At 33.7% G+C, this 20,126-nt stretch overlaps 3 protein-coding genes across 3 annotated transcripts; 2 read left to right on the forward strand and 1 right to left on the reverse strand.

The window, feature by feature from the left end:
• Positions 1-5,261: 5,261 nt before the first annotated feature.
• On the reverse strand, positions 5,262-9,911 carry LOC118647524. The gene is made up of 6 exons (XM_036292572.1): positions 9,824-9,911; positions 8,930-9,059; positions 6,560-6,755; positions 6,170-6,341; positions 5,882-6,089; positions 5,262-5,769 (listed from the first exon to the last, which is right to left on the reverse strand). The coding sequence occupies exons 1-5, from the start codon at positions 9,909-9,911 to the stop codon at positions 5,887-5,889; spliced, it is 789 nt and encodes a 262-aa protein (XP_036148465.1). The 3' UTR covers positions 5,262-5,769; positions 5,882-5,886.
• Positions 9,912-10,568: 657 nt separating this feature from the next.
• On the forward strand, positions 10,569-12,459 carry LOC118647699. Its single transcript, XM_036293080.1, has 6 exons — positions 10,569-10,679; positions 10,826-10,876; positions 10,986-11,133; positions 11,380-11,551; positions 11,632-11,839; positions 11,952-12,459. The coding sequence occupies exons 1-5, from the start codon at positions 10,618-10,620 to the stop codon at positions 11,832-11,834; spliced, it is 636 nt and encodes a 211-aa protein (XP_036148973.1). The 5' UTR covers positions 10,569-10,617; the 3' UTR covers positions 11,835-11,839; positions 11,952-12,459.
• Positions 12,460-14,996: 2,537 nt separating this feature from the next.
• Positions 14,997-15,539, forward strand: LOC118647525 (nucleolar protein 58-like). Its single transcript, XM_036292573.1, has one exon. It carries the CDS (start codon positions 14,997-14,999, stop codon positions 15,537-15,539), a length of 543 nt encoding a protein of 180 aa, XP_036148466.1.
• Positions 15,540-20,126: the final 4,587 nt, after the last annotated feature.

Below are 20,126 nucleotides of genomic sequence, written 5' to 3' on the forward strand. Positions count from 1 at the left end.
CAACGCATTTTTCTAAAGATAACCATCTTGTTTCCGACAATTTTAATATTTTATTTCGTTGTCCATTAAAAAAATCTTGGAATTCTCCCAAAATCGCACATCGCTTTGCACTGCCCGAAATGTAAGTGGCAACTCCTCTAATCAAATTTTCGCAAGAAGAAGGTAATTTTTCGCAAGCCTTACTGGCTATAAGCGCGGATGAATGGCAAATACAATTTATTGTTATTAATTCTGGCACTTCCGTTTTAAGATGAGTCATAAAAGAATTTTTGGATCCGACCATTACTGACGCATTATCGCAAGCTAATCCAACAATATTTTTAATAGGAATATTTTGTTTTTCTAAACTTTCTTTAAACATTTTAAAAATTTTATTCGCGGAACAGTCTGTTGCATCTAAAGTTAATAATTCTAATAATTGAGTTACAATTTTTTTATTTAATGGTGATACGTAGCGGACAAGAACGCACATTAATTTTGTATCAGAGATATCCGTACTTTCGTCTATCAAAATGGAAAATTTACTAATTTTTAAATATTCAACAATTTTTTCAGTTTCACGTTTTGCAGTAATATTTTTAACAATACTTGCACACTTATGTCGAGCCAGCGAAAGGTCTTGCACAACTTCAGGTTTTATACAAATATCTTTTAACAAAGGAATTAAATGATCCACGACTTGAAAGGCTACATTATGCTCTGCGATAAAAGTTGCTATTTTAATTTCTGCGCGTTTAACCTGTTCTTTATGTGATAAACTATCTTTAAAAGTAGCCTTAAAATTACCAGAATTTATTTTTTCAATGTGTTTAACCGTTTGTGAATGTTTAATCAAATCTGTTTTGCAACATCTGATAGTTTTGTTACACAACATACAAAGCGCTTTATTTTCAGCAGGATGGGGAGCTAACCATCCTTTAAAAATACTTTCATCTAGCCAAGCATTTTGAAATTCTCTAATCCTACGTTTTTCAATAGCTCCTTTACTTGGACAATCCATCATTCATAAATAAATAAATATTACTTTTTTTCAAATATACTTGGCTAATTGTATTGATCTTACATTTATTTCTGAAGGCACGCGTTTATGTACTTGGTCTATCTTTTTTTTATTTCAATGTTGACGCACAGTTGGCGCATTTACTTCATATCAATCATTTTGTAGAGAAGATAATAAAGCAATATAGTAATGAGACAATTTACCTAATATAATAGTTTTTTTCTCAGATGCGCGCGCGCACACACACACTTGGCGCCTTCTTTTATCTCTTTTTAAAAAGGTTTGAAATACATAATAATTGTTATACACGTGCCGACATAAAGAGAATATTCATTGTAATATTATTAAGTTAATTGAAACCAAAAAATTCTATAAACTTACTGATTCTATAAACTGACTGAAACAGTTCAAAGTTACTAAAGTGACTTCCGGACCTGTAAGGGCTAAAATAAAGACTAAACTATAGAGTTCTCTGCTGTAAACAATGGGTGTTTACGATAATGGCTATCCGAGTAATTTTCTCTAGGACCGAAATATATGATAAGCACAACCATCTACTATCATCATGATTCGTGACAACTCAATGCTGTCCGTTATAGCCAAATCATCACGAGCAAGTTGTGAGTTGCGAGTTCCGTGAGTTTGTAGCAGGTAACCTAAAAAGTATGTCATAAATAATTTGATTATTACAATTAAAAATAATCTGTTTTTAATGTATGGTAAGATTATTAACTTCATTAAAATAGTAATTATATAACACAATCATGTATTTTTAAAGCATAGTCTAAAGTAATATTAAAGAGATTATTTTATTTACAAATATTTTATTTATTAATTTGTCTATCAAGTTTCTATTATAACGTATATCTAACGCATATCTAACGTATATCTGTTTACAGTATATCTTAATTTACTATGCACTTGTATTACAAATTAAAAAAATTTATTGTAAAGATTATTATTAGTTTCACATTAGTGAAATATTCATGCATAATATTTATACATAAAGATATATGATTTTTTAAAATAATGATAACACCATGCAACTTATCATTAACAGTTGTTACAAGAAAGAAAAATATTTATACTTAAATTTTTATTTTACTTGTAATCTAAAAAATATTAATAATGATTTATTTAGTAATTTTACATAATTTATCTCATTTGTTTCAAAGTGTTAACACCATCCGTTTAATAAAAGATGACTTTTCTAATATACAATAAATAATAACATTTATTGAGAATCAATGTTTAATTAAAATATTATATTAGGTTTTGAAATAATACCGTTATGATAGAAACTTGATAGATAAAATAAATATTTGTAAATAAAATAATCTCTGATATTACTTTAGACAATACTTTAAAAATACATGATTGTGTTACATATAATTACTATTTTAAAGTTAATAATCTTATCATACATTAAAAACAGATTATTTTTAATTGTAATAATCAAATTATTTATGTCGTACTTTTTAGGTTACCTGCTACAAACTCACGGAACTCACAACTCGCAACTTGCTCGTGATGATTTGGCTATACCGAACAGCATTGAGTTGTCACGAATCATGATGATAGTAGATGGTTGTGCTTATCATATATTTCGGTCCTAGAGAAAATTACTCGGATAGCCATTATCGTAAACACCCAATATGAAAAATACCGACTAATCAATGTCAAATTAAAGTAATATAATAAATATAAATATAAAGTAAAGTAAATGTAAATTGTTAATATAATTTTTACTTTAGGAACACTTTAAAGAGGAGGAACCATATTAGTTTTTATTACTATGTACGAGTTTTTTCCTAATTTGATTTTCGATGTGCTAGTTTTTTTCAAACACCCTATATATGCACAAATTTCATACAAAGTTTTTTCTCCAGTTTATTTTTACAGATACAGATATTGCACCTTTTAGTTATCCTAAGTTGAAATTATGCTTTTATACGCCTTATACAAATATAAAACTTCTATATAAAGTAAATGTTTTTACAAGTCGATGCCATCGATAACAAAATTGTAATTTTCCTTTTTTTTGTTTTATCTATAAAATTGTTTTTTAACCATCAACGAATTTGCTTTATCAAGTCAAAAGCTCAATAATGAATAAACGGAGATTTTAGTTACATAAAGATATTTATAACACTGTGTAATAAAAAAAAAAGTTATTTCGTGCGAAAAGTGTCGCATTAATCGGTAAAGCAAATCTCAATTGTCAATACCTTAATGTTGCATGTCTTAACTATATGTAATGCACGTACTGCGACAAACACGTACAATTTCGATTAAATAAATATATATATATCTATATTGACTATACATATATATTGACTATTTAAATACTTATGCATCTGTAAATATAATTGGTTATATCATGTACATCACGACGCTGAGTCATCTGTATTATCGAGTACAATTGTATTTTTCTATTTTTTTTCTGTTTTTCTATTTCTTTATATATATATTTTTCTATTTTTTCTATTTTTCTTATATAAAATCTTGACGGGCCAACTTGACAAGTACTAGATGCATACCAGACAAATTTTTAATAGAATATGCATAATTAGACAGATTTTGTACATATAAACGTCTAAATATGATTTGGAATTAGTACAACGTCTACGTCAAAAATTTGTCAAAAATTGTGGCATAAATACTGTGTCGATATTATGGTCAAATTTAGTCCAAATTATTTAATATATTTGGATAAATTCCATTCAGATTTAGTCTAAGATTTACCTAGAAAATCGATATCTACTATTAAACATTTTTGAAAATTAATCAAAATATTTAACAATTCAAGGCAGTAATATGTCTAATTTATATCTAAGATTTGTTCAATTTCCTGACAGATTAACTTGGCAAAAATTGGACAATATGGATAAATGCTAAATGCATATTTCAGACAATTTTGATCAAATAGACATAACTAGATAGATTTTATACATCTATAATCCAGATACAGTCCGGAATTAATACAAAATGTCTATTACACCTTCTAAACTTTGTCAGTTGTCGTAAAAATACTGCGTTAAGATTGTGATCAAGTCTAGTCTAGATTATTTAATATATTTGGATAAAATCCATCCAAATTTAGTCTAAGATTTATCCAGAAAATTGGTGTTTACTTTATTAAATATTTTTAAAATTAGTTAAATTCAATATTTAACATTTCAAAGTGAAAATTTATTTAAATTATATCTAAGATTTGTTAATAAAACAAACGTCTACATTCTGTCCAAAATTGGTTTATATCGTCGAATCGCGATTATCATAACTTTGGTTCCAATATTACTGCCAGTACTGAAAATCTTAACATTAGCATACGTAACGGAACTATAGACCCAGTCAGCAAAATGTTAGCAGAATGTCGGCAGATTGGCAACAGGTTTGATCAGAACATGTTAGCAGACTGGCCTCATCTGAGGTCGCATTCTGCTTACGTTCTGTTGACAAAACCTGTTGACATTCTATGCCAGCAGACTGGCAACAGAAATCGAGCAGGCCCTGCTAACAAGACCTGATGTCAGATTGGCGGCAAAAAGCGTGCAGAACTTGCACAATAATCTGACGGCAGACTAGCAGCAGAAATCGAACAGACGCTGCTGTTTTGTAGGTATTTAAATTGTGACGTCATTGCTTCATAAATCTTTAAATTTCTTATAATTTTATTTCAAAAAATAACTCTAAATCATTTATTATTAATAAGTTTTATATATATATGTACACAAATAAATTACAAATTACAAAGTAAGTATACAAATAAATATATATGTATCATTTACAAAATATAACATATATCAAATAAAAGAAAAATCCAAATGTAAAATAAAATTTAGTAATTTAACTTAAAAGTATTTTATATTACAGGTTAATCCTCCTCTGGTCTTTCGAGTGAAAAGATGCACCTCTGTCACAAAGTCCTAAATCTTTCTCTCTTTGGCAAATCTAAACAGAACAAAACACAAAATTTTAAATTTAACTTTTGTAAGAACAGAGAGTAATGTCTGTTTGTATCAATACTTCTTTTATCGCATATTATACAGCTTTTGAATATATTGGTACAAAAAGACATCACATAAAGGAAAAATAATATTTAAAAAAACGTGTTGTAGCACTTTTTTGAAATATTAACTATCCAAGAAGCTTCGATAGTTATTATTACAAAAGTGTTACAAATATTAATGTCGTAAACAACAAAAGATATTGAAAAGTGTCAATTGCGATAACCGAGATGATTCCCGTAGAATCAATATAAATGGCACTGAAAAGTGCCGATTGATTGATCTCCACTAGAGCTGTGCGAGGAAGGTTTAATCCCAAAATAGATACGTAAAATCGAGCCAAGTAAACGTTATACCGCAACACCTAATTTTGAAATCAGTTTCGGTGTATGCAGTGCTAAAAAGAACCCGCAGTTCACTCATAAAACAGACGTAAAGATACACACACTAAAAAGTCACGTCCATGTACGGTTGGTGCTTTACATGTATGTGATTCTCGATAATGTGCGTAATCTTTTCATCTGTTTTATTGGTAAACCGGCGTCATTGGACATAACGATTGCTTGGATCAATGTTACATTCCGAGTTGAGACAAAATACTTTCTCACACAGCTTAGCATCTACCGAGACCGGTTGGCATTAAAAAATGCCGATTGTATCTTCTTTCGTTCCGTGGACGTCGTCGCGATGACCTAGTCATCCTTCCCTCTATGTTGGTGAGCAGGGTGAGTAGCAACGTCTCCAGGGGAGTATCTGTAACTATACATAAATAATTACCATATCATCATGTATATCTGTGTCTGTATATGCGCGTGGTGTTCGCTATTCTTATAATATTATATATTACTCATCATTATTGACATATAATTACCATTATTAATTGTTATTTGCTTCCTCTTCTTGTTCTCGTTCGGGCTCGTCGTTCCAAAAATTACGATTCCTTGGAACCGGCATGCGTGCACGTGGACCTTGCAACTTGGTTCTTGCCCTTTCCTTTGCAGCCCGGAGAGCTTCCTTCGCCTGGGTTTGAAATTCCGTACGAGTCGGCTTTGGGAAGTGCCGGTTTTTACATACAGCGTCTGCAAAAAATGTTATATACACTATTAATTAATAAGACCTGGTAATAATATTAATGCATATTTAAAAAGAAGGCTCGTACCATAAATAGCAATAATTAACCGAGCGTTATATAATGGCCGTTGCGCTCCTTCACGCTTTTCGCGGCCCCACCATGTGAACGACGGTGTTACAGTATCCTTCAAAGTCTCTTTTAGACACAGATTTACTGCCTCTTTTAAATTAAAGCCGCCTATATAACAAAGATAATTCACCTAAACAGAGTACATACAGATTACATAATGTTGACACATATTAAGTTCACACTCATTTCTAAAGTACAATAAGTTAATGAGTGAGTGAGCGAGTGAGTAAGTAAGTGATTGAGAGTGAGTGAGAGAGAGAGAGAGACAGAGAGAGAGAGAGAGAGAGAGAGAGAGAGGGAGAGAGAGAACATATAAGATAAAATAATTCCGATTTCCTTTTCACTTACGACATCATTATAATCATCTTCATTCATATTTTCGGCTATAGATGATATTGGGAGAACTGCAGGCTTTCGTGGTACACCTTGATTATTCGGTTGTACGCACTTCAAAATATTTTGAAGTAAAGTATTCGTCCTTCTGTAAGTAAGAGAAAAATGCAAAGAGAAATTATAGTATTGCGAAGGTGTATATACATATATGTGTGTTGCATACATTAACAAATACAAATTACATCTCAATTACATATTTGAATTCTGCCTCCATCCGATCCATGCGTTCGTGCAACATGTTAATTGACCTGTAAAAATTAATTGACAATTATTCATGCACCTGTGATTATAAAAATGAATGTAAAGAATTCATCCCTAACACGTTGTTTCATGGTGTTATTACTATTACTATTGTTTTATTTTTACAATTGTAACTATATATATGTATGAATTTACCAATTATTTATATCACTTGTCCGTGCTGAAGTTTCATAATTTACATGTTGATTATTATGCATTGTACAGCTTCTCGTATTTGCCTGAAATGGAATTTCGTGTGCATTATTATTAAAAATGACTCCATCTGTACGTGTATCTGTCAAAATGGGTGCAGAAGAATCTGAAAAATTATTGTTATCGTAGATGTTAAATGTGTATGAAGTGAAAAGCGTTGTGTATGTAGTTGATGTAGGTGGAACATATGTGTATGATGGTGCGTTTTTGTTAATTGTGTGTGAAGTTGAAAGTGCTGTGTATGTATTTGTTAATGTAGGTGGAATATATGATGTGTGTGATGATGTGTTTTTGTTAATTGTGTGTGAAGTAGAAAGTGTTACGTATTAGTTAATGTAGGTGGAATATATGGTGATGATGTGTTTGTGGACATTTGTGGATTTAAATTTTGTTGTAATCGCTGTTGAGATTCTTGTGAATAATTAATATAATCTGTCTTATTTGTAGAAGTTCCTCCAGAATGCTTCGTAGGTCGCCGGTGTCATTGTCGATCTCCGCATCCGCGATTGTCGATGGATTGAAGGAGCCTCTTCGATGGACGTGTCACAGCTTTGTCTTTTGATGAAGTCGTTTGGTAGAGAGATGTCTTCGAAACACGCTTCGGTTGATCGCTTTGGTCTATCTATATGTAAGTAAAAATTTATGTTTCTTAGCATAATAGAACGTATATATTACATATAGAGTGCTTTCCAGAGAGATATAAATGACGCTGTGTAACATAGTAATTTCATCTTTGTTTAACATTGGCAAACAAGACTGTAATGATTCACTGTGTTACTTGTGTCGCTGAAAAGCATTCATATTTCAAGTTGTAAATACGTTATGAATTGACTTTCCTTTAAAAAATTTTAACCAAAATCTTTAAGTAATATAACATTTAATCAACTTAATAACTTGAATCTTTTAAAATAGATGTAAAGTTATTTGTTATCTGTAAGAATATAATTAGAGCGCATTTTATTTTAGGATATGTATGTTTGTGTGCATATATTTAAAAATGCGCTTTAATTATATTCTTAGATATTACTATTTATTTATGCAGGGGATAAAATAATATCAACACCTGAAAAATACACTGCTTGTTTTATTAATAAAAAGTTAGCCTACCATTTGTTTTTAATATAGATTTTATCCTTGTTGTAATGCCGTCAATGTTTCAATATTAACAAATACAATGTTATACTGTTGTTCTAGGAAAATATGTTCCAATTGTTTAAGAGATATTAAAAGAAGAAATCTGTTCCTTACTCTGGGCTTCAAAACTGCTCACAATAATTCAATGATATTTTAATCATGCGATTGCATCGACCAGGAAAAATGTTTAAATTTTGGAGAACACAGAATAATTTTGGAAAATAGGATAAGAAGCAAATTTTCTCTTTCAATACTTATATAAGCTATTGAATGATGTTCTGTTTAAAAAAATAGTACATTTTATTGGTAACTATTCAAGCATTATATGTCTCTATTCCAAGAATAGAATCAGTATTAAAGACAAATAAGAGGCAATCTTTTTATTAATAAAACAATCAGTATATTTCCTAAGTGTATATATTATTTTGTCCAATTCCTGTATATGCTGCAATATATATTGATGTCATAAGTGAACAAGACATTCCAGAAATACTTTTTAGTTTAACTGTCTTTGTTCTATTCTATTATCGTTATCTATTTCTCTCTTCCTTCTGTTTCTTTTTACACCAATTTTGCCTCTTAAAAATGAAAGTGTAACACGTTCTTTTTCCTAATAATTAACTAAAACGTGACAAAAATAGAAAAATTTATAAAAATGTGTTAGTTAAAAATATCATAAGAATATATTTAAACTACAAACAACTTAAGCTATACTCTTTGTTAAAAGATATTTCTTACGATTTCTCTTTATGTATGAGAGCAGCGACAACATATTCAGATCTTTCCAAATCATCTTCATTACTGTCACTATCTTCCGTCGATGTCGAATTCCAAAGAGGCAGCCTATAACACTTTGCAAGAACTTCGTCTAGATTAATATAAAAAATTTCGTTACTCAATGTGGAACATTTATATATTTGGAGAGCCGAAGATAATATGCCGATATCATAAAAATCCTGAATCTGTAAAAATCTTTTGACTTCTAAACGATACGAATTATTCATGACAATATTGAAAATAATACAAATGGATCCATCATGTAAAATACAACAATTATCACGTGTCTCTATACTTAACAATATTCCATTAAATTGAATTTTACGATACTGACGACAATTAATATCATTATCACGCAATGCGATTACGTGAATAGATGAATCCATATTATGGTTATCGCTTGTTCCGTGAATGTCTATCTCTGTCATCCTATTGAAGAATTGCTGAAGAGGTAAAATACTGCGCCTCAAATACAGTCTCCTTTTCGAGTTCGGCTCTTATACATTGTTTTATTATTGCAATGTGAATTATTAATATTATAGGTACATAAATTAAAAAATTTAAAGAAAAGTCAATTTATATCATAGCTACAACGTAAAATATGAGTGCTTTCCAGTGAAACAAGTAACAAATAAAGTGAATCGTTACAGTCTTGTTTGCCAATGTTAAACAAAGATAAAATCATTATGTTACACAGCGTCATTTTCATCTCTCTCTGGAAAGCACTCTATATGTAATATATACATTCTATTATGCTAACGGACATACATTTTTACTTACAGATGCCGATGGACCGACCGAAGCGTTATGTTTCGAAGCCATCTCGCTACCAGACGACCTCTTCAGAAGACGAACGTGTGACACATTCATCGAAGAAGCCCTGCAATCCATCGACAATCACGGATGCGGAGATCGACAATGACATCGGCGACCTACGAAGCATTCTGGAGGATACTTCTACGAATAAGACAGATTATATTAATTATTCACAAGAATCCCAACAGCGATTACAACAAAATTTAAATCCACAAATGTCCACAAACACATCATCACCATATATTCCACCTACATTAACTAATTCATACACAACACTTCCTACTTCACACACAATTAACAAAAACACATCACATACATCATATATTCCATCTACATTAACAAATTCATACACAACACTTCCCACTTCACACACAATTAACAAAAACACATCACACACATCATATATTCCACCTACATTAACTAATACATACACAGCACTTTCAACTTCACACACAATTAACAAAAACACATCATCACACACATCATATACTCCACCTACAGTAACAAATACATACACAGCACATTCAACTTCACACACAATTAACAAAAACACATCATCACACACATCATATACTCCACCTACATTAACAAATACATACACAGCACATTCAACTTCACACACAATTAACAAAAACGCACCATCATACACATATGTTCCACCTACATCAACTACATACACAACGCTTTCCACTTCACACACATTAGACACCTACAATAACAATAATTTTTCAGATTCTTCTGCACCCATTTTGACAGATACACATACAGATGGAGTCATTTTTAATAATAATGCACACGAAATTCAATTTCAGGCAAATACGAGAAGCTGTACAATGCATAATAATCAACATGTAAATTATGAAACATCAGCACGGACAAGTGATATAAATAATCGGTAAATTCATACATATATAGTTACAATTGTAAAAATAAAACAATAGTAATAGTAATAACACCATGAAACAACGTGTTAGGGGTGAATTCTTTACATTCATTTTTATAATCACAGGTGCATGAATAATTGTCAATTAATTTTTACAGGTCAATTAACATGTTGCACGAACGCATGGATCGGATGGAGGCAGAATTCAAGTATGTAATTGAGATGTAATTTGTATTTATTAATATATGCAACACACATATATGTATATACACCTTCGCAATACTATAATTTTTCTTTGCATTTTTCTCTTATTTACAGAAGGACGAATACTTTACTTCAAAATATTTTGAAGTGCGTACAACCGAATAATCAAGGTGTACCACGAAAGCCTGCAGTTCTCCCAATATCATCTCTAGCCGAAATGGATGATTTCGAAAATATGAATGAAGATGATTATAATGATGTCGTAAGTGATAAGGAAATCGGAATTATTTTATCTTATATGTTCTCTCTCTCCCTCTCTCTCTCTCTCTCTCTCTCTCTCTCTCTCTCTCTCTCTCTCTCTCTCTCTCTCTGTCTCTCTCTCTCTCTCACTCACTCTCAATCACTTACTTACTCACTCGCTCACTCACTCATTAACTTATTGTACTTTAGAAATGAGTGTGAACTTAATATGTGTCAACATTATGTAATCTGTATGTACTCTGTTTAGGTGAATTATCTTTGTTATATAGGCGGCTTTAATTTAAAAGAGGCAGTAAATCTGTGTCTAAAAGAGACTTTGAAGGATACTGTAACACCGTCGTTCACATGGTGGGGCCGCGAAAAGCGTGAAGGAGCGCAACGGCCATTATATAACGCTCGGTTAATTATTGCTATTTATGGTACGAGCCTTCTTTTTAAATATGCATTAATATTATTACCAGGTCTTATTAATTAATAGTGTATATAACATTTTTTGCAGACGCTGTATGTAAAAACCGGCACTTCCCAAAGCCGACTCGTACGGAATTTCAAACCCAGGCGAAGGAAGCTCTCCGGGCTGCAAAGGAAAGGGCAAGAACCAAGTTGCAAGGTCCACGTGCACGCATGCCGGTTCCAAGGAATCGTAATTTTTGGAACGACGAGCCCGAACGAGAACAAGAAGAGGAAGCAAATAACAATTAATAATGGTAATTATATGTCAATAATGATGAGTAATATATAATATTATAAGAATAGCGAACACCACGCGCATATACAGACACAGATATACATGATGATATGGTAATTATTTATGTATAGTTACAGATACTCCCCTGGAGACGTTGCTACTCACTCTGCTCACCAACATAGAGGGAAGGATGACTAGGTCATCGCGACGACGTCCACGGAACGAAAGAAGATACAATCGGCATTTTTTAATGCCAACCGGTCTCGGTAGATGCTAAGCTGTGTGAGAAAGTATTTTGTCTCAACTCGGAATGTAACATTGATCCAAGCAATCGTTATGTCCAATGACGCCGGTTTACCAATAAAACAGATGAAAAGATTACGCACATTATCGAGAATCACATACATGTAAAGCACCAACCGTACATGGACGTGACTTTTTAGTGTGTGTATCTTTACGTCTGTTTTATGAGTGAACTGCGGGTTCTTTTTAGCACTGCATACACCGAAACTGATTTCAAAATTAGGTGTTGCGGTATAACGTTTACTTGGCTCGATTTTACGTATCTATTTTGGGATTAAACCTTCCTCGCACAGCTCTAGTGGAGATCAATCAATCGGCACTTTTCAGTGCCATTTATATTGATTCTACGGGAATCATCTCGGTTATCGCAATTGACACTTTTCAATATCTTTTGTTGTTTACGACATTAATATTTGTAACACTTTTGTAATAATAACTATCGAAGCTTCTTGGATAGTTAATATTTCAAAAAAGTGCTACAACACGTTTTTTTAAATATTATTTTTCCTTTATGTGATGTCTTTTTGTACCAATATATTCAAAAGCTGTATAATATGCGATAAAAGAAGTATTGATACAAACAGACATTACTCTCTGTTCTTACAAAAGTTAAATTTAAAATTTTGTGTTTTGTTCTGTTTAGATTTGCCAAAGAGAGAAAGATTTAGGACTTTGTGACAGAGGTGCATCTTTTCACTCGAAAGACCAGAGGAGGATTAACCTGTAATATAAAATACTTTTAAGTTAAATTACTAAATTTTATTTTACATTTGGATTTTTCTTTTATTTGATATATGTTATATTTTGTAAATGATACATATATATTTATTTGTATACTTACTTTGTAATTTATTTGTATGTATTTTTTTATTAAAAAATATAATTTATTTATTTGTGTATTTAATAATTTATGTATTTATTTGTGTATATATACCTACTGTTTAATATATAAAATGTATTAATAAAATTTTTTGAAATTATTTTGATTAAAAAAAATATAAATGTCATTTTTAAAGATTTTCAGTTTTTTGACGAAAAAAATTGAAACGTAAATTGAATATAAGAGCAGAATGAGTGAAACGTAAACGAAACTTTTAGGAAGCGTTAATTGGCAAAGAGAGATCGCCTCCTAGAAATTTCGTTTACATTTCGGTCATTTTCCCCTTACGTTCGACTTAAGCTGGGTATACACTTAGCGAACGAACAGCGAATGCGAACTTTTGTTATTGTCATTCGCGCATGAATTCTCTTTGATGTACCGCCTCATGAATGAATCGAGCTGAACGCGAATCGAACATTCTATTCGCATTCGCTTTGGCGTATACATTTGCCGAATAACAATAACGAAGTTTCGCGTTCGCTGTTCGTTCGGTGTTCGTTCGCTAAGTGTATACCCAGCTTTACGCTCCAATTTTTATTTTCGCCAAGGAGTAAAGACGTCACAATTTAAAATATACAAAAGAGCAGAGTCTGCTCGATTTCTGTTGATAGTTTGCCATCAGGTTGCATTGCGCAGATTCTGCTCAATTTCTGCAGACAGTTTGCCGTCAAAGGTTGCCTTGCGCAGATTCTGTTCGGTTTCTACCGCCAGTCTGTCGCCAGGATCTGTCAGCAGATTCTGTTTCATTTCTGCCGCCAATTTGTTGACATGGAATGTCAATAGATTTTGTCACATCTCTAGCAGCAGTTTGTCGACACCATCAGATATTACAGAGTCTGTGTGAAGTCTGTTGCCTTTTTGGTATCAGAAATTTATAGCAGACTCTACGCGTAATCTGGTTTTTCAGGTTTGGCTATCTGGGAGATTTTTAACATATCAGTAGGGGAGCGTGGGGCACAGTGGATCACTTTTTTTCAGTTAACATATCTCTATAATTTTTGGCATTCATAAACATTCTTTTTTTTTAGTTTACCGTTTATACTTTATAGTAACATGTTCTAGAGTAGAAAAATTAATCTCAGTAAGCTACTTTTTACTGTATTTTTTCGAAATTATGTCAAATAATCCACTGTACCCCCGACATGGGTCATAGTGGATCAGGGCATGGATCATAGTGAATCAGGTAATTATTTAGATTAAGGGACACCGCGCCGATGACTTTGACCTTGACATATGTTGTCAAAGACATGACCCTGAGTAACTTTTCCTTATAACTTAATCGGTGGTCATTGTTCGTTAAAAAGTTATTAACAAAAGAAGTTTAAAAATATAGTAATTATTTAGATTAAGAGACATCGCGCCAATGACCTTGACCTTGACATATGTTGTCAAGGACATGACCCTGAGTAACTTTTCCTTATAACTTAATCGGCGATTATTGTTCGTTAAAGAGTTATTAACAAAAGAAGTTTGAAAAATATTCATGTAAAATAGAACAACATATATACACATGCACACATACACACACACACACGTACACACACACAGGGAGGTGCCAAAAGGGACGCGTGGGCAGGGGAGGGCTTCGCCCCTCCCCCTGCACTCTTCCCCATAATTTTTTCTTATTCTAACCCACCAATTTTGCGTCACTATTTGGTTGATATAAAAACATTGGAAACGAACAGCGTGGAAAGTCGCAAACCCATGTGGTACAGTACAAGCGTGAGGCGCAGGATCGGAAGGAAGCAGAGAAGCGGTCTGGACAGATGGCGCGGCGGACGGAAGGAGCGAGTGACGGATGCGAGATATCGATATACGAGGAGAGAGACGGATTGGCGGAAGGACCGGGAGAGGGAGAGGATTGGTAGAATCGGAGATATCGATAAGTCGATGAGATGGAGATTGGTGGAGAGTTCGAGAGTGAAAAGATGGAGAAGAATTGAACATCGAGAAGGAGTAGGGAGAAGGGAAGCACGAGGTGACGTGATTAGAGATGGTAGTGAAAAAGGAGGTGAAAAGCGAGAAGCGGAACAAAGAAAGCAGAGAGGATAGAGATAGAGAAAAAAAGGTGGAAGACGGAAAGATGGAAAGCGGAGAGCTGAGGAAAATAAGAGAGGAATTGAGAGGAATAAGAGAAGGTATAGTGGACTTGGTGGGGTTATGGAGGAGTTGGATAGAGAAAGAGGAAAGACAGGGGAAAGCTGGAGAGAAGAGAGAACAAAAGGAGAGCAGAAGGGAAGAGAAGACGGAGGGACAAGAAGAGCAGGGATCAACAGATGAGAAGGTTGGAAATGGAGAATTCAAGAGGAGAGAGAGCGGAGACAAGCAGCGGGACAGCAAGGAGAGGAAGGAAGAGGAGAGAAGGAGGAAGGTCACGGAGGAGGAAGGAGAGGTAAAGGAAAGGAAGATAAAAGGTGAGAGGAAGAAAGAAGAGGTGAAGAGCAGGGAAAAGAAGACAGATGGAGGAGAGGGGTTGAGGGTCAGAGGAGAGGAAGACAAGGAGAGGAGGGGAAAGATGAACGAGGTGACGGAATAGATGATGGAGGAGTGGTGGAGAGAGGTGGAGGCGGAGGAGGAGAGGCTGTGGAAGAGAGAGACAGAAGAAGAGGAGAGAAGGAGAGGAGAGAAGGAGAGAGGAGGAAGAAGAAAGAGGGATGACGCTGAAGAAGTGGCAGAAGGACGTAGTAAAGGAAAAGGGGGAAAGTGAATGGAGAGAGGTATAGAGGAAGAAGAATGGGCAGAAGGTGACAGAAGAAGGGAGGAGCAGAAATGAGGGGAGAGAGGAGCCGGAGCAAGTCAAGAAGGGGGAGGATTGGGAGAAGAGGACAGACAGAAGGAAGGAGAGGACGAGGAGCAGACTGGAGGAGAGAGAGAGCCACGCAGAAGGAAAGAAGGAGGGCAGGAGGAGAAGAAGAGGACAAAAGGAGAAGGGAGAAGAATGTAGTATGGAGAGGGGTAGAGGGGGAGGATGGAGAGGAGAGGAGGTTCTTTGTGGAGGGCATCATGGAGCGGGTGTTGGGAAGAAGGGTAACAATGGATAGGGTGGAAGAAAGGAAGGGGAAGGGGGGAAGGTGGGTACTGATAACAGAAATAGTAAGAGAAGCGGACAGAGAGGAGATTCTAGCAAGAGGAGGGGAGGTGAAGGGGACATGAGGAGTGGGAGTGGATGAGGACCTGACGATGGAGGAGAGAAGGATGAGGTGGAGGATAGTGGAAGCGGCGAGAAGGGAGAGGGCGAAGGGAAGGAAGGTGGTAGTAGCGAACAGAGGGCTGTGGGTGGATGAGAGGAGATGGAGTTGGGATGAAGAGGGATGTAGATGGAGGGAGGAGGGAAAGGAAGAAGAGAAGAGAAAGTAAGGAGGGGATGGCGGTACAAGCTTAATAAAATATGTTTTTAATTTGTGACAGGTGGCAGACAGACAGAGGAGAGGGAAGGAGATTGGACGAAAGGAGTATAGAATAAGAAGCGAGGGTGGAGAGAACGAAGAGAGAAGGAAGAAGCGAGAGGAGAGAGGAAAGAAGGGGAAAAGAGAGGAAGAAGAAAATGGAAGAACTTGTACAACTTGTAGTCTTTTGCTGACAATGATTGATAGCACTTGACATCTACTTTTGACAAACTTGGCTATTGTATAAATACTTATACAAAGCAGATTTAAAACAACTTTTTGTCCTTAAACTGTCGTATTCTTGACTTAATTGTAAGATGATTTTTCCTTTCTCAAAATTTTGCCTAAAGTTTAGTTTTAAAGTATTAAAAAAATAGTTGTCTTATTACGAGTCGCGTACAAAAGGTAGACAAGGGCGCGACTCAGAGCGTTTACGCGAGGCACTTGACGTGATCAATCAATATTTATACATAATACGCGTTCATACATGTATTAGAAAAGGACAAATCTTCTGAAAACAAAATTAAGAATATGACATTTAAAAAATAAAAAGTTCTCTCTTTCTCTTTGTCTCTCTCTCCCTCATTCACTTACTTGCAATTATGATTTGACAACTTCATGATCATAACATGATCTGCTGCTTTCTTGAGACGAATAAATTTTCCGATGAATCTTAAATCGAGTTCCACATAAGAATTTTTTTTAGTTACACTGACTTCAATTATACTGACTTTACACTCAATTAAAACGAGAAATTTGCTGACGAATTTATTAGTCAATCATTATATTATCACAATTCTAATCTTTTAATTACTTTCTCGATTGATTATTTCTGTGACTGATAATCATTCGAAGACAAAAATATATCGCTATCACACAATACCCGTTTACTATACAATATCAAGCAGTCAACTGATTTTATTTAACAATATCATTAGTTAATCACTATCGAGCGATCGATTAATTATCCGGCAACTGAATACCACTCGAAGAAACACAAATTACCGTTACATAACACGCAGTTACACATCGATAGCAAATAATCGATGACTTTACAAATGAATCTATTAATTAATTAGTCACTGTCGATTAATTATTTGGCGACTGAAAACCGAAGAAACACATTACTTTCACATAATATGCGTTTACCGGACAATAACAAAAATCGACTGGTTTTATTAATTATGGTTATACATACAGTCAAGTGCACATGAATAAGCTAGATTTAGGGGAGACGTTATTAGCGAGTGAATTATCAACAAGTGAGTCCCACATGCGCACAGAGTAAAACGGATTACCCAAATAGAAATAAAACCTCCAATAGATGTCCATTAGACGTCTGCCATGGAAGTTTGAACTTCCAGTGGACGTCCATTAGACGTCCAATATAGAGCCATTAGAAATCCACAGTTCCGCACTGCGTACGTCTATTAGACCTCTATTAGACGTCATTAAAAAGGTCTATTAGACGTTGTGTGGATTATTGATAGAGGCTTCACGAAACCTCGGTGGATGACTGGCGAATGTTTTTTGGATCATTAGTAGAGGCTTCATGGAGCCTCGATAAATAATTGACGAAATAAAAATTTAAAATAAAAATTTCATTTTTTTTTAATTATTTTTATCAACAGTACATACTAGGACAATTTAGGACTTTTTATTAATTAATTAAATTTAAATTATATTATTTTATTTCATTCTTACTTTCCGCTGGTGGGTTTTGAACCCGGGACCTTAGGATTACGAACTTTGTACTCTATCTGCTACGCCAATTTGACTCATCGATATGGGTACTTGTTATTGTCTACATATACCTATATGTTATAAACTGACGCAATTATATTATTTTTTATAAAAGCAATTAAATTTTGTAAAACATATTAAAAATAAATAGCATTAATTTATTTACGTATTAATTTCATTGTTAAATTTATCTTTTTCCATAACCTTAATAATTTAATGAAAATTGCGATCTATTTAGCATTAATACTTTAAAGCGTTTAAATGGTTAATTAGATGGTTAACTATATAGATCATATATTCTAAGAAAAATTGAATAGAACATTTATTATCCTGTTTTTGTTCAGTACATGATGAATTAGATTTTGTGCATTTTTTGTGCACAGTAATTGTAGACAAACCGTTATTTTTGAAAACATTATCTTTATGATTATCTTTATGTTTAAATATCAAATGAATCTCTCATTCAGAATGTTATAGTGTTGTGTGATTTCTGAGTCAACTACGACGCGCATGGACGGCTCAAAAATCGGACAGCATTGTGATATCTTTTATGAGACATTAAGCTGATATCATTTAGCTCTGATGTCATAAGGATAACATTTTCAAAAAACTTAAATGACCTTTACGGAAAAAACACTCTAATTTTGAGAATTTACACTCAAAATTGAGTGTTAATACTCGATTTTGGGAGTTTACTCCCAAATTTATGTGTATACACTCAAATCTTGAGTATTTACACTAAAGATTGAGTGTTTATACTCGAACATTGAGTGTGTACACCCAATGATTGAGTGTTCATACTAAAGTTTGAATTTAAATACTGAATATTTAAAAGTATACTCTCAACATTTAGATATGACACACAATAAATGAGTGTATACTTCCCACATAAAGTGTGAACACTCCCACATAGAAATTGGCATCCAGTGGATGTCCAATGGACGTCCATTAAACCTCCATAGATCCATGGGACGTCTATGTCCATGGTGGAAGTCAGATGGACGTCCATTAGAGGTCTAGTAAACTTCCTTAACTCCATTGGAGATTTACCTCCATGGCGGAAGTTAGGTAGACGTCCATTAGGGATCTAGTAAACTTCCATGGCTCCATTGAAGATTTACTTCTATGGCGGAAGTTAGACAGACGTCCATTAAAGATCCAGTAAACGTCCATGACTCCATTGGAGGTTTACCTTCATGGTGGAAGTTAGATAGACATATATTAGGGATCCATTAAACATCCATAGCTCCATTGGATGTTTTCTTCCACAGTGGAAGTTAGATGGACGTCTATTAGGGATCCACTAAACTTCCATAGCTCTATGGAACATTATTTCCATGATGGAAGTTAGACAGACGTCCATTAAAAAATAGCCTAGCTCTATGGAACATTTACTTCCATGATGGAAGTTAGATAGACGTCTATTAGGTATCCATTAAACTTCCATAGCTGTATGGAACATTTATTTTCATGGTAGAAGTTACCCAGACAACACGCTTATCAGAATGAAAACTTTAAGAGAACTTTTTTAATAAAACATTTAAATATCTTGGAAATGATGTCCAAATGGTAATATTTATCAGAGACGTCTACTAAGAGAGGTCTTTGAGATATCTCATGGAAGAGTTTTATTTAAGTTTCTTGAAAATGTTATCCTTATGATATCACAGCTAAATGATATCAGCTTAATATCTCATAATAGATATCACAATGCTGTCCGATTTTTGAGCCGTCCATGCGCGTCGTAGTGACTCAGAAATCAGACAACACTATAGCATTCTGAATGAGAGATCCATTTGATATTAAAAAAAATTATCATACAGATGTTTTCAAAAATAACGGCTTGTCTACAATTACTGCGCACAAAAAAATGCACAAAATCTAAATTTATCATGTACTGAATACAAAAACAGAATAATAAATGTACTATTCAATTTTTCTTAGAATATATGTGATCTATATACATAGTTAAAATTATCTAATTAACCATTTGA

The sequence above is a fragment of the Monomorium pharaonis genome, chromosome 10 (genome assembly GCF_013373865.1).
Source record: "Monomorium pharaonis isolate MP-MQ-018 chromosome 10, ASM1337386v2, whole genome shotgun sequence".
NCBI classification, from domain to species: Eukaryota; Metazoa; Arthropoda; class Insecta; order Hymenoptera; family Formicidae; genus Monomorium; species Monomorium pharaonis.

Excerpts from the sequence above, each read along its gene's own strand:
- LOC118647524 (XM_036292572.1), bottom strand. The coding sequence starts at position 9,911 with ATGCTTCGTAGGTCGCCGATGTCATTGTCGATCTCCGCATCCGTGATT. Across the intron at positions 9,060-9,823 it reads CTTCGATGAATGTGTCACAC|ACGAAGTTCTTGCAAAGTGT; the intron begins GTTCGTCTTCTG and ends ATATTAATCTAG. Across the intron at positions 6,756-8,929 it reads CTCATACATAAAGAGAAATC|CATATATGTATATACACCTT; the intron begins GTAAGAAATATC and ends GTATGCAACACA.
- LOC118647699 (XM_036293080.1), top strand. The coding sequence starts at position 10,618 with ATGCATAATAATCAACATGTAAATTATGAAACATCAGCACGGACAAGT. Across the intron at positions 10,680-10,825 it reads ACAAGTGATATAAATAATCG|GTCAATTAACATGTTGCACG; the intron begins GTAAATTCATAC and ends TAATTTTTACAG. Across the intron at positions 11,552-11,631 it reads GTTAATTATTGCTATTTATG|ACGCTGTATGTAAAAACCGG; the intron begins GTACGAGCCTTC and ends CATTTTTTGCAG.
- LOC118647525 (XM_036292573.1), top strand. The coding sequence starts at position 14,997 with ATGGTAGTGAAAAAGGAGGTGAAAAGCGAGAAGCGGAACAAAGAAAGC.